Below are 15273 nucleotides of genomic sequence, written 5' to 3' on the forward strand. Positions count from 1 at the left end.
AAATTATTATTGTTAATAGATAAAACGTCGTCGATATATCTAAATATCGAATTGAAGGCCAAAACAAGAGAGTTTGTCTTCTCAAGTAGACGGTTTTGAATAAATTCTGCTTTATAGGAATATAAAAACAGGTCAGCTAACAAAGAAGCACAATTCGTGCCTATTGGGGATTTCAACAGACTGTTGGAAGACCTGATCACCAAAGACCACGAAGATATTGTCAATGAGGATATTTTTTATGTGAACTTCAGAGTACTTGTGCGTGGAATAAGAATGGCGTTTAACAAAGTAATATTTTGGATGACTGATCACTGGATAGGACTAGATAGGAATATTTCCTTTTTCCATTTTTGTTGAAGAAGCAACTGTCTATGATGTCAAAAAGTCTAGTCTTTAATTTATCGTGGGGAATGGTCGTGTAAAGTGTTGAAAAGTCATACGTTTTGATGTTGTTAATTTGAGAAAAGTTTTGCGATTTCAAGTTTACTAAAAGTTCTTTAGAGTTTTTTAGAATCCACATTTGATTTACACCACTTCTGGCATATGTAGTCACACAGTACGTTTGAAGCTTCATCTTCACAGCTGTTAATATTTTCGTGAGGAGCAAAGATAGGGACTTGATAAAACATTTACTGGATCCAGCATTGTATCTTTGTTTGTAGGGGTTTTTATGAAGTTTAGCTATCCAATATAGGTACGGTAACAATTTCACAAATATTTTTGAGCACATCTCAAGCACTTGTTTAGGAACTGTCGCTATCTGAGATGCTTAGGGAATACGGTGATTGACCACGATATTCTCCTTAGTGCCAACTTTGTAGTCTCTCTCCTGAGAACCTTTATCTTTTTCTATTAAGTACTAGAAAACTCGCAAACAATCTCTCTCGTTATGACGGACCCAGCTTGCATATTCTTAGGTTTCGTTTTCTAAGGGATGTTACAGCATGGTACAACCGACAGTTGCATCACATATGACCATAGTAAACTACGTCTTTTTTCCGGTGTTTAATTCTAATTAGTTACATATCAATTGTACAACGCTCTAGTCACCAATTTTGTTATCATCTTCTTGAATTGGTGTACATACGTCGTCTCCTATTTCTGTTTGATTTGTTCATTTTTAATTACAAAGCCCAAATAAAATTTACAAAATTTAATTCCTTTTGACTGCTCAGTGATTTTTTTTATTGTCAGTAATAGTGAATTCGTTATATTACTGTTTCCCCACTTTATTGCCCAATTGGTCTTAAACAAAATGTGGCAGTGTATCGCGGGAGCACTGTACTTTACTACAATGTAATATGTTACCCCGAGAATGGGGTGGATGAACTCACAAAGGGCATACAGAAAATAAAACTTACAAAATGTGTGGTTATGGAGGATATTATCACTGGAGTGGAGGGTCTAGAAAGAAGTGGGGTGATGTGGAAAGGGGGTCAAGACCAAATTCAAAGTCTTAGGTTATCAGGAGACGTCATCATTGGGAAGGTTTGAATAGCCACAGTTAAAAATGTTTGAGGTCAGTCACCCAGATGTATTGATTTTGCTTGTTTTTAAAGTGACAATTAGCTGAGTAATACTTTAGTTGGCACAACTGATCACACTTGGACAGAGAAAATAATGACATTTAGAGTTTATATCCAAACTACAGGTACTTTTGTATTTTTAGAGCAATGTCATCAAGAGTAAAGTACCATCCATTCGGACGAAACACCCTTTTGGAAGAGCTACAAAGCATACTGCACGAGTATCCTGATAATGAACAAATCATCAAGGTAAAGATATATATAGGATAGTTATACTGTTATAATTACAGAGGATATTAAAAAAACAAAGCAAAATATGATAACTGAAGATGTCATGTAATTTCAAAAAGTGATGTGTAGAGAAAAATAATTACACTTAATGTCACTTGGACTATTCCCTGTCACTTTAACGAATGAACATTAATCCGTTTTAACTGAGCTTAATTAATAGTTAATTACCTGTTTATATATGTGTTCATGTTAGTGTTGCAAAATTGGATCAAAGTTGTCATCTATTGTGGAATTGAATCGGCAGTGCCACACACTGGAGTTTATAATCAAAAGTTTGAATTTCCATTTGTCAAAATTGCACCAATCAAGATAATGAAACCACAAAGGGTTTAAGTACTTGTGTGAAACATAAGTATGTTGTTAAGTTTTTTCTTGCCACTCGATTTGGTCACTCGCTTCGCTCGGCACCAAGTCTCTTGGTACTCGGGGAAAAGTTTACAAACATATACTCATTAAACTCCCCCTTTGCTTTCCTATAGTCTACTCCTAGAGTACTGAAATCATTGCTAAAGGGCTACCCTTCCCCATTTTCTCATGAGACAAATTCAAAACTAGAATTGATATTATGGAGAACTTATTTCTTAATTCAAATAACTGCACTTAATTCAGAGCATCCCGGCAACTTCTTCAAAATCAAATTATTTACTATTAATATATTAAAGCATGTTAGGTGTTTACCATTCGGAAGGTTTAAAGTTTCCCATAGAAAATGTACGTTCCCTGTGTCCTGGTGTCAACTTCCTGTATAGCTTAAGGAAATAAAGAATCTGAATTCCTCTGAACATTGATCCCAGAAAATTTGGCTGGTCTGCCCAATTTATCTCCCCCATCAGGCACACATTCTGACACTTGTTTAATTGTCATGTTGCCTAGTTGAGCTCCTCTAGAACTTGGACCTTCCCAGGAGGGCCATGAGTATAAAAGTGTCAACAAACTCTTGAAAGTGGTCCTTTATAATACCTCGCGGTGTTAACTATACAATTTGATAAGCATTTAGTGGATATGCACCATTTCAACACGTTATGTAAAGCAGTTATAAATTTACATTATAATGTTCTTATTGAAAGTGCAAAGGTATCAAAAAATTATATGTCAATAAGGGCAATAAAAAATCCAACTGTAAAAAACCATTGTTTACTAGGGAATGCAAATATGCTAGACAAACTTATAGAAAAGCAAGCGACTCTTCAAAAGATATGGCAATAGTATATATAAGAATAACTAGATGAAACCACAAGTGCGGGAAATCAGAATTAAATAGTATTGCACAGAGGAAGGACTTTTCAATGCGTGTGAATTGTTACGCACATTACATGTAATTGAATGAACGATATCTTTAACCGAAATGCATTTAAGAAAAATATTTGAATAATTGCGTGCATTAGTTGTGTTATATTTATTGATATCATATACAGTAAATAAAACTTGATTATTAGGAAATCATATGGAGCTTCAAATTAAATGTTCTTTTTGTAACATAAATGATCTCCTCTCCGTATTGAACATTAGATAATGATTTTACGAATGCAATCGTAATCCGTCATGTCAAATAGTTGGCCAAAGACAAAATAAACGGTCGTTCATAATTTAAATAATTGAAACTCAGTATTTCAAATGTGTTTATAATGGTAGTTTTTGTCCAGTGCGACAATTTAAGGGCAAAATTATGAATACACGTCGTTTCTCCTCGTCAAACGCAGTAATCGAAAACACAATGCACTATATGACAAACAGAAAAACTGCTATATAATTATTGTAAACAGTTGCCTGATTTCTTGAACATTGTCGGGTAGTGTACAACCCAATTTCTGTAAAATGTTTAAGTTTTAAGACGCAAACTTTCCTGAACAGTCCTGACCCATTCGATATCTGACATATCGGACATTTTTCGACTTTTTACTGACTTTCAAGATCTTTGTCATAACAAAACTTGTTCAACCAAAATGAAAAAAAAAACCACTTGTGTTTATCCATGTGTTTTGTACATGTACATTTCAGTAATTGTTAATGAATTATTTACAAAAAGTCGTAACAATGACTTCTATAATCACGGAAAAAATTAAGAACATTGAAAATATCAGATGAATATCGTATTTGAAAATTCACCGATGTATCAGATCGTTGATCTCGGGAGGGGGATGTCTTTCGTTGAATGAAATATATATATACAAGTAAAATAATTACAAATCTCCATAAAATGGTAAATACATGTATGGTCCTAGTCAAACCTGTTATAAGTATAACTATCACTGAAAACCCACGCGATTTTATGCTGATCATATTGTAAACCAATCGAATCTCCTCGGCTTGTCGGAAAGGCCCGAGAATGTGCGATTGGTTTGACGTTGCCTCGCTTTGTTTTGTTAATCTCCATAAGGCTGATTCGCGACTGAAATCACAGATTAAAGAAGCGAACAGGCATATTTTATTTATTCAACAATTATCAAAACTTATTTCTTCTGTGAGATCAAAATCAAGCATCAATAAACAACGAATTTACTTCATATCGTATTATTTTAAGTTGTCATTTATAACAAAAAGAAAAAGAAAAGAAAGAAAGTTGGCTTAGATCCGCCACTTTACTTTCATTTTTGCTATTTCAGGGTAGGTTTTCGAAAACGGAAGTAGATTTTTAATTAATTTTACTATATTTACTAATCAAGTAAGATATTCTACTATAACTTACAGACGTCACCTTACATATGAAACAATATTAAATATGCAAGCAGTAACTCTGGAGAAAGCGTTTCGGAGTTTATTGGCAATTTTTTTAATTTTATAACTAGTATAAATTTATATGAAAAAGAAAAGTTATATAATGCAAAAATTAAACCCAGCATAAAAGAAGCATAGACAAGAATTGAAAAAGAAACTCGTGTATCTAAGAATATCAAATCCGAAAGAGTATTGAAGAATTCTGAATTTTGGATGTAGAAAAAAGACAAAATTGTGAAGTTGAAATAGATGATTATTATAATTGATTCAAAGAATATTGCAACTCAGAAGAAATAATAGAGAATTATATTTTAACAGAGGAAGAATTAAGATTATTATCAAATGTAGAAATGAAACCAACATTACTAGTGAAGATTTTCTACAATGTATAAAGATGCTAAAGATTAACAAATCATGTGGAGATGACATAATTGTAAATGAATACCTAAAATCAACCTCCGATATGCTATCAAGCTTTTATGTAGAACTTTTTAATAAAATCTTTGATACTGGTATCATCCAATCACAGTGGATAAGTGGCAATATAATTCCTATATACAAAAATAAGGGTGACTCAAGTGACCCAAAGAATTATCGACGTATAACATTGATAAGCTGTCTCAGAAATGTTTTTACTGCCGTATTAGATGAAAAACTTAATAACTATTCCAATAATGTCCAACGAATCCTAGCTGGTTTTCGTAAGCAATATTCGACTACTGATCATATTTTTCACTGTACACTCTTTTAGAAATGTCTGAATGCTTTAAGAGAAAAATGTAGTGTGCTTTCATTGATTTTGAGGAAGCCTTTGACTCTGTATGGCGCATTGGTCTCTGGAACAAAATTCTTTTTAAAAAACATTGACGTTAAATGTTTTAAAGTTATAATAGATACTACATAAAACCTCGCACAAGCGCGGGGATTCACAAATAATATTGCATAGAGGAAGGACTTTTTAATGTGTGCTTGAATTGCTGTGCACATGGATTGAATGAACGATTACTTTAATTCAGATGAATTTAAGAACAATTTTTGAATAATTGCGTGTTTTAGATATATCATATCTATTGATATCACATACAGTAAATAAAACTTGATTATTAGGAAGTCACTTGGAGCTCCAAATTAAATGTTCCTTATGCAACATAAATGATCTCTTTCCATACTGAAAATTAGATAATGATTTTATGAAGGAAATTGTAATCTGTCATGCCAAATAGTTGACCAAAGACGAATTGAATGGTCGTTCATAATTTCAAAATTTGAAACTCAGTATTGTGAATGCGTTTATAATGTAGTTTTTGTCCAGTGCGACAATTTAAGGGCACAATTATGAATACACGTCGTTTCTTCTTGTCAAACACAATAATCGAAAGAAAGCATAATACACTATATGAATGACAAGCATACAAACTGCTATATTATAAACAGCTAGTGGTCTGATTTTTTGGACATTGTCGGGTAGTGTACAACCTAATTTCGGTAAAATGTTTTAACTTTAAAGATAATTGCAAGAAAAACTGGATTTGTGAATATGATATTGTAAGAAATGTCATGGGAAAATTACTACACCATTTCAATGTTCAAAATATAATATATGAAAATGTACATACATACAATTCATACTTTCTACTGCTAAATCACGGAACTGTACGTGTGAAAGATTTCTCAAGTAAAGTGTGTTATGGTGTTTATCGGGATAAGAAATTTGTACCTCCTCTGCACCAAAATTTTTATTCTAAAAGCTTCAATGTTTCAAAACAGTCTTGGAGTGCAATATATAAACAAAAAATATGTAATATTTTTTATACCCACATTGCTGATTTCAATTACAAGTTGTTGAACAATCTAACCAGCAACCGAGTTATGTTAAAGAAATGGAAAGTTACTGATACGGATTTATGTTCACTATGTAAGGGAAAAGAGGATAATGAGCATCTGGTACTGAAATGTAAAAATGTTTGTGAAATTTGGAAAATTGTTGAGAAAACATTGAATTTTCAAGTTTCATGGAAAAACATTGTTCTTGGGGTTTTTGTGGGAAATCAATGAGAAAACAATCTTTTTAAATAATCTTTTATCACCAATTGCATGTCAAATTTACAAATATAAAATGTATTGTAGAATACAAAACAAAAAAAGAGCAATCTTATGACATTCGAAATCATGTAAAGGGAATCCTTGAATTCAATGTGTCTGTATGTATTGTAAAACATTTATAATCTTATATATTTATATTACAAATTGTATTACGTACTATTTATATCATGTACAAATAAAGTAAAGGGAAATGATCTGCCTTCCATTTTACATGACTTCCGAGGGTCAAAGTAGACATTTTGGAGTGTGAGAAGGGCCCTTTGGGTAGTTGTCACGGAATACTTTCATGTCCTCTAGAAATGATGTACATGTATTTATATTTGTATAACTTTGTTCTTATATGATTATATAATCTTGTATTTCTCTTAGTTTTTTTCTTCTTCTTTTTCTACATCCTGCGAGATGTAATAGGGAATATATATTGTTATTTAGGTGGAGCTTAGTCAGAGCCCCATCCCTGGTAGCATTTCCACCCTTTTTACTTCTATCGTTTGGTCTATTTGTTATATGTTATAGTGATAGGTCTGGGAAATAAAAATGTCATACATCTGTAAGTAAAAAAAACAACTTTAAAGATATAAAGCGAAAACTTCCCAGAACAGTCACGGGCCATTCGATATCTGACATATTGGACAATTTTCGACTTTTTACAAGATCTGTGTCATAACAACAGGTTGGGGGGGGGACGTAAATTCCGCTGTAATAATGATACATGTATACCACTATTATAGTGAGATTCCGCTATATTTTCAGCCGATTCATCAAATTACACACCTGCCGATGAAAGTGCAAGTCATAATGGGTATAAAAAAGAACAATAATTGACATGCTTACATTTTATAAATTTTGTCAAATTTTCTACCATTGCGTTTAATAATGCGAACACGCTTTTTAAAACGGAAGTTAGATTTTTAACATAGCAACCGGTGACTTGCGGTAGTACACTAATGAATCTCACTTTCTCTCACACATGTGCTGAAATTGCTGCATGTAATAACTTTCAACTCGTATTGGAAGAGGTTCGTCGAATTTACCGAGGAAAAGGTTATTTCTGCCTGCATGGTTACGGGTATGGAGAGCCGTTTCGGCAATTGAAGAAAAACTAAGTATCCATACATGTATGCAGAGATTTATCTAGACTGTTTTACTACCTGTAAAGGGTACCTTTCCCCTTTGACAACTAATGAATATTTCCCCTTCTCAGGTAAAAATTCCCCTTCAATCATAGAAACTACACAAAATTGTATGAGAATTTTAACAAAAATCATTTGTATATACATATTTTAAGTCATTTTCTATAATTATCAAAGTCTTGCAACATAGATAAGAATAAATAATCAATCAATTCTTATGCCAGTTTTGAGATATTATAATCTGAGGATGTCCTCCACCCCACTTTCTCCCCTGGAAGCCTCACGACTGCATTCTCAAAAATTCCCCTTAAATATGAAATGGGTAGTAGCATCTAAAAGCTGGATAAATCCCTGGTATGTACACTTCTGGTGAATTTGTTTTACTCGTGTCACAATATATCTTAAATCGTGAAAATAACGACAAGGTTCAGTGTTCCATCAATGTATTTGAGACTTGGTGTTGATCCCCGTTATCGTTTGATATAAATGAAAATTTTGAATTGAATCTGTAATTGTTCCTCTTCTATTTGTGTTATTAAATATAACGCTGTTGGTTGATTATTCAAGAAAAATCAAAGTTGAAATGTGTTCGATAGAGACGTTCTAACGAAGTCAAACAGAAAAATGCTAGTTTGATTAAACTGCAACTTACATGTACATGTAAATTGGTAAAATGCATCGATAAATTTACTAATAAAAATGCACTCCTTTCGAATCAGTCTAGTGTATAACAAGTCAAAAACACAAAATTTCAAATACAAGCTATTTTTAAGAGGGTATTTTATCTTATGCTGCTGAATCGTCAGAATCTACTATGTAACCTAATGTAAATTATATATGTAAGAAATTACTTTTACATTTGTGTATGTAAGTTTATGCAGTGCAATTTTTAATATTCTTGTAGTCATTTTGGATTTTTAAGCAATCTTCTATATCACTGCCTGATACATTGGAAAATTTAATTCACTGATTGTACCGTTTGTTTCAATATACTTTACGATTTCCTTGTGAAAGGTTTTGGATTTTTGGAGCATTTAATGAAGTAATTGATACATAATGTGCAAATATAATTGTCCCGTTTTCGTGGAACAGAGTAGAGGTACTTTTAGATATCTTTCCTTGTTGGATATTGAGTAATTGTGAAGGCTTGTTTTTTTAAATTTTCTTGTGGTTTAAACAACAACACACCGGTGTAAACTAGACGTCCAAAAGATTAATCCTATTGTACATGTAACCTATGTAGCGATGTACGTTTTAATAATATGAATACATTGGTTGTGGGGTTGGGTTTTTTTGTTTTGTTGTTTTTTTTTCGTCTCAAAATTTGAAGGGAAAGAAATAACTTTAAAACAGTCAGACATTTTGTGCGGATTTTAAGTTTTAAAAAGTGTGCTTCTTTTAATTGCATGGAGTGGTATATCACAAATTTTCTGTGCTGAGGGTAAAACAGATTGTGACGTCGTTATTGAAAATTTACCAAGATTAGATTATTTCAGCTACGAAAGTCCAACAAACAACAAACAATGAAAAGGAAAGGAGAACACGGCTTCCTAATATGATCATTCTAGCGTGTGTTTCTGAATATTCTATTTTCTAAAACAAAATAAATGAATAGATAATACAACCATATTTCGTATAAATTTGTTGTGTAGGAATTGTTGCCGAATGTAGATTGATTGATTGTATATTGTTTAACGATCCTCTTGATAACCTTTCACTCATGTGGAAACCTATGCTCGGCACTTATGGCCTTTGAGCAGGGAGGGATCTTTATTGTGCCAAACTTGCTGTGACACGGGATCTTGCTTTTAGCGGTCTCATCCGAAGTACCGCCCCATTTAGTTACCTTTTACGATAAGCAAGGGGTACCGAGGACCAGATCCCCATGGGACCCGTATGGAGCGTATTGAAGATATCATCAATTCATTTGATGAGCGCAACAATTGAATTAAAGATCTCTTCAAATAATTAATGATATCTTCAATTCTGAATTATTGCGCGTATTAATTGAATTGATGAGAGCATTAATTCTTCAGCTGATTTGAAGCGCCCTTTAATTGAATTAATGATCTCTTCAAATGAATTAATGATATCAACAATTGAATTGATGCACGCTACAATTCAATTGAAGAGAGCAATAATTGATATAATGCACGCATTAAATCAATTGATGAGAGCAATAATTGAATTGATGCGCGCATTAATTCATTTGATGAGAGCAATAATTGATTTAATGCGCGCATTAATTCAATTATTGCTCTCTTCAATTGAATTAATGATATCTTTAATTCATTTGAAGAGAGCAATAATTCTTTTAGAGAGAGCAACTATATAATTAAAGATATCTTCAATTCAACATATCCACAATTGAATTAATGATATCTTTAATTGAATTGTTGCTCTCTTTAAAAGAATTGATGCGCGCATTAATTCCTTATACAAAACCATTGTAAATGATTTAAGGATATCTTCAATTGAATTAAAGAGATCATCAAATTATTTATACCGAGCTCTAAATTAATTATTGCGAGCAATATTTCTACTAAATTGATGCTCTCATCAAATGAATTGAAGAGAGCAATAATTGAATTAATGCGCACATCAAATCTATTATTGCTGTCATTAATTGAATTAATGCGCGCATCTATTGAATTGAAGAGAGCAATAATTGAATTAATGCGCGCATTAAATCAATTATTGCTCTCATTAATTCAATTGATGTGCGCATTAACTCAATTGATGAGAGCAATAATTGATTTAATGCGCACATTAATTCAATTAAAGAGAGCAATAATTGAATTGATGATATCTTCAAATAATTGAAGATATCTTCAATTATTTGAGTTTATGTTGATTTGGCGCTCCATAGACCCGGATGAAGAAAAATAATCAAAAATACATGTAATTCAACATCATTTACTTTCATCCGCTTCATCATTGCGTATACTTAAAGCATATAAAACAAAGAACCAGCATTTCAAAGTTCGTCTTTTTAAAAAATCAGCAAAGGATTAACGAGAACCAGACTACTACAACATGCACATTACATAAACAGCGTTTTTACTATAAGCATAAATAAATAACAAACCAAACTTAATATCAACCAATCCAATCAACCAATATTTACGCAATCAATTTGGACACAAAGACAAACATTATGATGCACAAAGTCCAAAATCACAGAAACAAATGACAAAAGAAAACAAAGGGGAGAAAACCCAATTGCACTGCATAATGAGAGAATTAGTCGTCAAATCTATCAATGCATAAAATCCACACAAAATATATGTACATGCAGTGCATGCAAAGTAACTATGTTGCATTAATCAACTTGCATGTTAAGCATGCATATAACTATATTTTACATGTATGTTGTTTTCTTATATCAATATTTTACACTATTTTGTAAAACATTGCCTCAACATTATATAAGTAATTATTGTTATAGTAACATTTTACTGAGTTTTCACGATTTATTTCATTTGGGTGATATTAATCGGCTCCGAATTAGGTGTACGGTATACTTCAGTTAGCTTTTTCTTCTACATGTATTGTCCCAACGGCTCCCCATACCCGTAACCATGGAGGCAGAAATAACCTTTTCCTCGGTAAATTCGACGAACCTCTTCCAATGCGAGTTGGAAGTAATTACAAGCAGCAATTTCTGCACATGTGTGAGAGAAAGTGAGATTCAATAATGCTTGAATACTACCTCGTTCACCGGTTGCTATGTTAAAAATATAACTTTCGTTATAAAAATCGAAATCGTGTTCGCATTATTAAACGCAACGGTAGACAATTTAAAGGGAAAGGCAACCCAAAAGACTTTTACATGATAAATGATAGGATTAATCATATGATAAAGATTTGTCATACAATTCTGTTGATATATAGCCTAGATATGCTTCAGTACTAATTTGAAAACGTCAAAAATTTAAATTCCCGCGATCTATAGAGGCTGCCATGATGTGTAACTCTTTTGTATTCAAGACAACAAAAATCATTACTACAAAAAACCAAATATTTATAAATTTGAGCAACTTTTTAAAACACAAAACAGAAGTTAATTAATTAATTTTTAAGTAAATTCATCGAAATCATTTCTGATTGAGTGTATTCTTCAGGTTAATCAATCCATTCACGCACAACATTATATTCTAGTGCATTTGGTTTTTTTTTCTCTTTTTAAAATCAAATTGTACGACTTACATGTACATTTATATTATGTTCATTTTGTTTATTTCTCTATACTGCAATTCAGTTTAAGAGAATAAAGATATTGTCATTGTCAATATTATGATTTATGATCTATTCATCTCAAACTTATCATCTTTGTATTTCATCCTATTCCTATTCTCTCACATTAGAGATTTATAGCTTCATGCAAGGTGCACTCAACAAGTGAAAATGTTAATTCAATTGGTATTGTATTAAGTTATTATTTATCCAATTATAATGTACATCACACATATGAGATAGTTAAGTAAATTGTATTTGTCAGTATAGTTACATGTAATTATATATGCGGCATAATCAAACATTGTGTACTTTTATATTAGGAATTGCTACAAAATGCAGAAGATGCAGGTGCTCGTGTGGTTAAAATTGGATTTTGTCCCTCCTCCAAATCTGACCATCTGCCGGATGCATACCGAAAGTATTTATCGGTAAGTTACAGCTCTATGACCAGAATGTTTTAGATCAGAATAAACCTTTAAAAAAAATAAATCACTCGGGTGACCAGATGTCCGAGCTCAGCCTTTGTTTGTCGTGTATCTTCCATCTTTTGTTACCTTTTGAACACGTTTTACTTCCTCATAGAAAGTGCATTGACAAATTTCTTCAAAGATGTTGTTGATTGAGTTGGGGGAACAAAATTGTGAATTTTGTTTTACCTGTCCTTTTGGGGTCTTAAAGGGACTGATTCACGATTTCCCTCCAAGATTTTGTTGTTCACTTAAATGATACAAATCTATAGTCTACTATGTTTAGAAGGTTTCACAAAAAAATTAAGGTTATTCATCGTGACAGAAGCTCATTATAGAGAGTTTAGTATTTGTTTTGAAAACAAAGATTGATGTGTGTTATTGTTTACGAATTTTTCAAAATAAATGGATATTGATCCAAATTTATTATGTATATCACATTTCAAGTATACTTTAGGTAAAATGTGTCATTTAAAAGTTAAAATTTGTGATTGTACAAAATGAAGATGCTTTGAATTACAAAATTAATGTTTCACTGGATTGTTTGTTTTACCCTCCGAACGAAGTTCTGGGGGTATATAGGAATCACTCTGTCTGTCTGTCTGTCCGTCCGTCCGTCCGTCTGTCTGTGCAGATTCGTGTCCGGGCCATAGCTTCTTTGTTCTTTGACTTAGGCACACCATATTTGGCACACAGATAGATTACCATGAGACGATGTGTCGAGTACCTTCATGACCTCTATATGACCTTGACCCTTGACCTCATGGTCAAAATTAAAGGTTGTTTTTTTTTACAATGGATTCGTGTCCGAACCATAACTTCTTTGTTCTTTGACATAGGCATACCTTATTTGCCACATGAGTGTATCACCATGAGACGATGTGTCATGTACCTTCATGACCTCTATATGACCTTGAATTTTGACCTCAAGGTCAAAATTGATTATAGGGTTTTGACATAGTCATACCATAAGACATGGGTGTATCACCGTGAAACTAATGTGTCATGTACATTCATGATCTCTTTATGAAATTGACCTTTGATCTCAAGGTCAAAATTATAGGTTTATGCCATGGATTTGTGTTCGGACTATATCTTCCATTTTCTTCTACAAAGGCATACCATATTTTTACACTCAGGAAAGAGGTAATTTATACCTATTAACAACACCCTTTGGGAGATTGGGGTAAACGGGGGGTATTCTTAGTGACCATTGCTCACAGTACATCTTGTTAAATCTATAATGTGTAACTAAGCAATAATGTCATAACTCTTGAAAATTGAAAATGAATCTGGTTGAGTTATTTTCGGCGTTCTATATATATATATATATATATATATATATATATATATATATATATATATATATCTCCAATAATAAAAGTCAAGATACTCAAAACTCGAATAAAGCATTAAAGCCGAGAGCGCTAACAGTGAAATATTATTCGAGTCTTGTGTTTCTTGACTTTTAATATTGGATGTATTTACTGTATCAAATTACTGAATTCTTTTTTACAAACTATATATATATATATATATATATATATATATATATACAGGACAACCCTCTTGAGACCAAAGATCTGACACATTGATAATCATCTGATATTTTCGATGTTCTTAAATTTTTCCGTGATTATAGAAGTCACTTTTTGTATTAATTCATTAACAGTTACTGTTATGTACAAACACATGGATAAACACAATTAATGATCTATGATGACAAAAATCTTGAAACTATTTAATAAGTTTAAAAAAGTCTAATATATCAGATATTGAGTGGTCCGGGAATGTTCTGGGAAGTTTGCGCCGTATAATTTGAAGGTCAAAACATTTTACCGAAATTAGGTTGTACAGTACCTGGCAATGTTCAGGAAATTAAGTCACTGTTTACAATATAACAGTTTTTACACGCCCGTCATTACACGGGACGTATTGTTACGGCGCTGTCCGTGCGTCTGTCCGGGTGGCTGGCTGTCCGTCCGAGGTAATGTTTTCCGGACTTTTTTCCGTATTGTAAGAGTGAGTTTGGGTTTCAGCTGGATTGGTTCATCCTTGACCTACTTTAGGGCTATAAGTAGGTCAAACAGTTTTCCGGACTTTGTTTCGTCACAGATACAGATATTGCCCTGGAATTTACACATAATCTTCCTTTCATAGGAATACAAGTTTAATTTGCATATCAGCTGGATTGGTCAATCCTTGACCTACTTTTGGACTAAAAATAGATCAGACAGTTTTTTGATTTTTTTTCATTACGGATACAAATATTGCCCCGACATTTAGTCGAAGGCTTCCTCTCGGAGGAAGACAAGTGCAGTTGACGTTTCAGCTGGATTGGCGCACTATGACATACAGTATTTTAGGGGTAGAAGTAGGTGAAACAGCTTTCCAGAGTGTTTTTTTTTGTATGGTCACAGGTATTGCTCTGAAATTTAGTCACAACATGACTTTCAGAGAAATACATAATCAGTTCACATTTCAACTTAATTGGTGCGTGCACCATGACCTACTTTAGGGCTAAAAGTAGATCAAATGGTTTCCTCATAGATATATGTAAAACTTATACGGTATCAATTTTGATGCACCAGATGCGCATTTCGACAAATAATGTCTCTTCAGTGATACTCAAGCCGAAATTTTGGAAATTCGAAATAACAATAAACTTGTAGGAGCTAAAAGGAAAACTAGAGTGCTAAAAACTGGAGCCAAATTCGTCTAAGGATAAGAGCTATGCATGAGGGAGATAATCCTTTAAAATTTTGAAATGAATTTCTAAATTTTATCGCATCGAAATTT

At 32.6% G+C, this 15273-nt stretch overlaps 1 protein-coding gene across 1 annotated transcript in view; it reads left to right on the plus strand.

The window, feature by feature from the left end:
* The window catches only part of LOC125680334 (sacsin-like), a 66576-nt gene that overhangs the window by 6917 nt on the left and 44386 nt on the right, over positions 1-15273 (plus strand). Inside the window, exons 2-3 of the mRNA XM_048919815.2 lie at positions 1670-1775; positions 12328-12435. Of these exons, the coding sequence (XP_048775772.2) occupies positions 1674-1775; positions 12328-12435 (210 nt within the window). The 5' untranslated portion in view covers positions 1670-1673. The remainder of the gene's footprint in view (positions 1-1669; positions 1776-12327; positions 12436-15273) is intronic.

Source organism: Ostrea edulis, chromosome 2, assembly GCF_947568905.1.
Source record: "Ostrea edulis chromosome 2, xbOstEdul1.1, whole genome shotgun sequence".
NCBI lineage: Eukaryota > Metazoa > Mollusca > Bivalvia > Ostreida > Ostreidae > Ostrea > Ostrea edulis.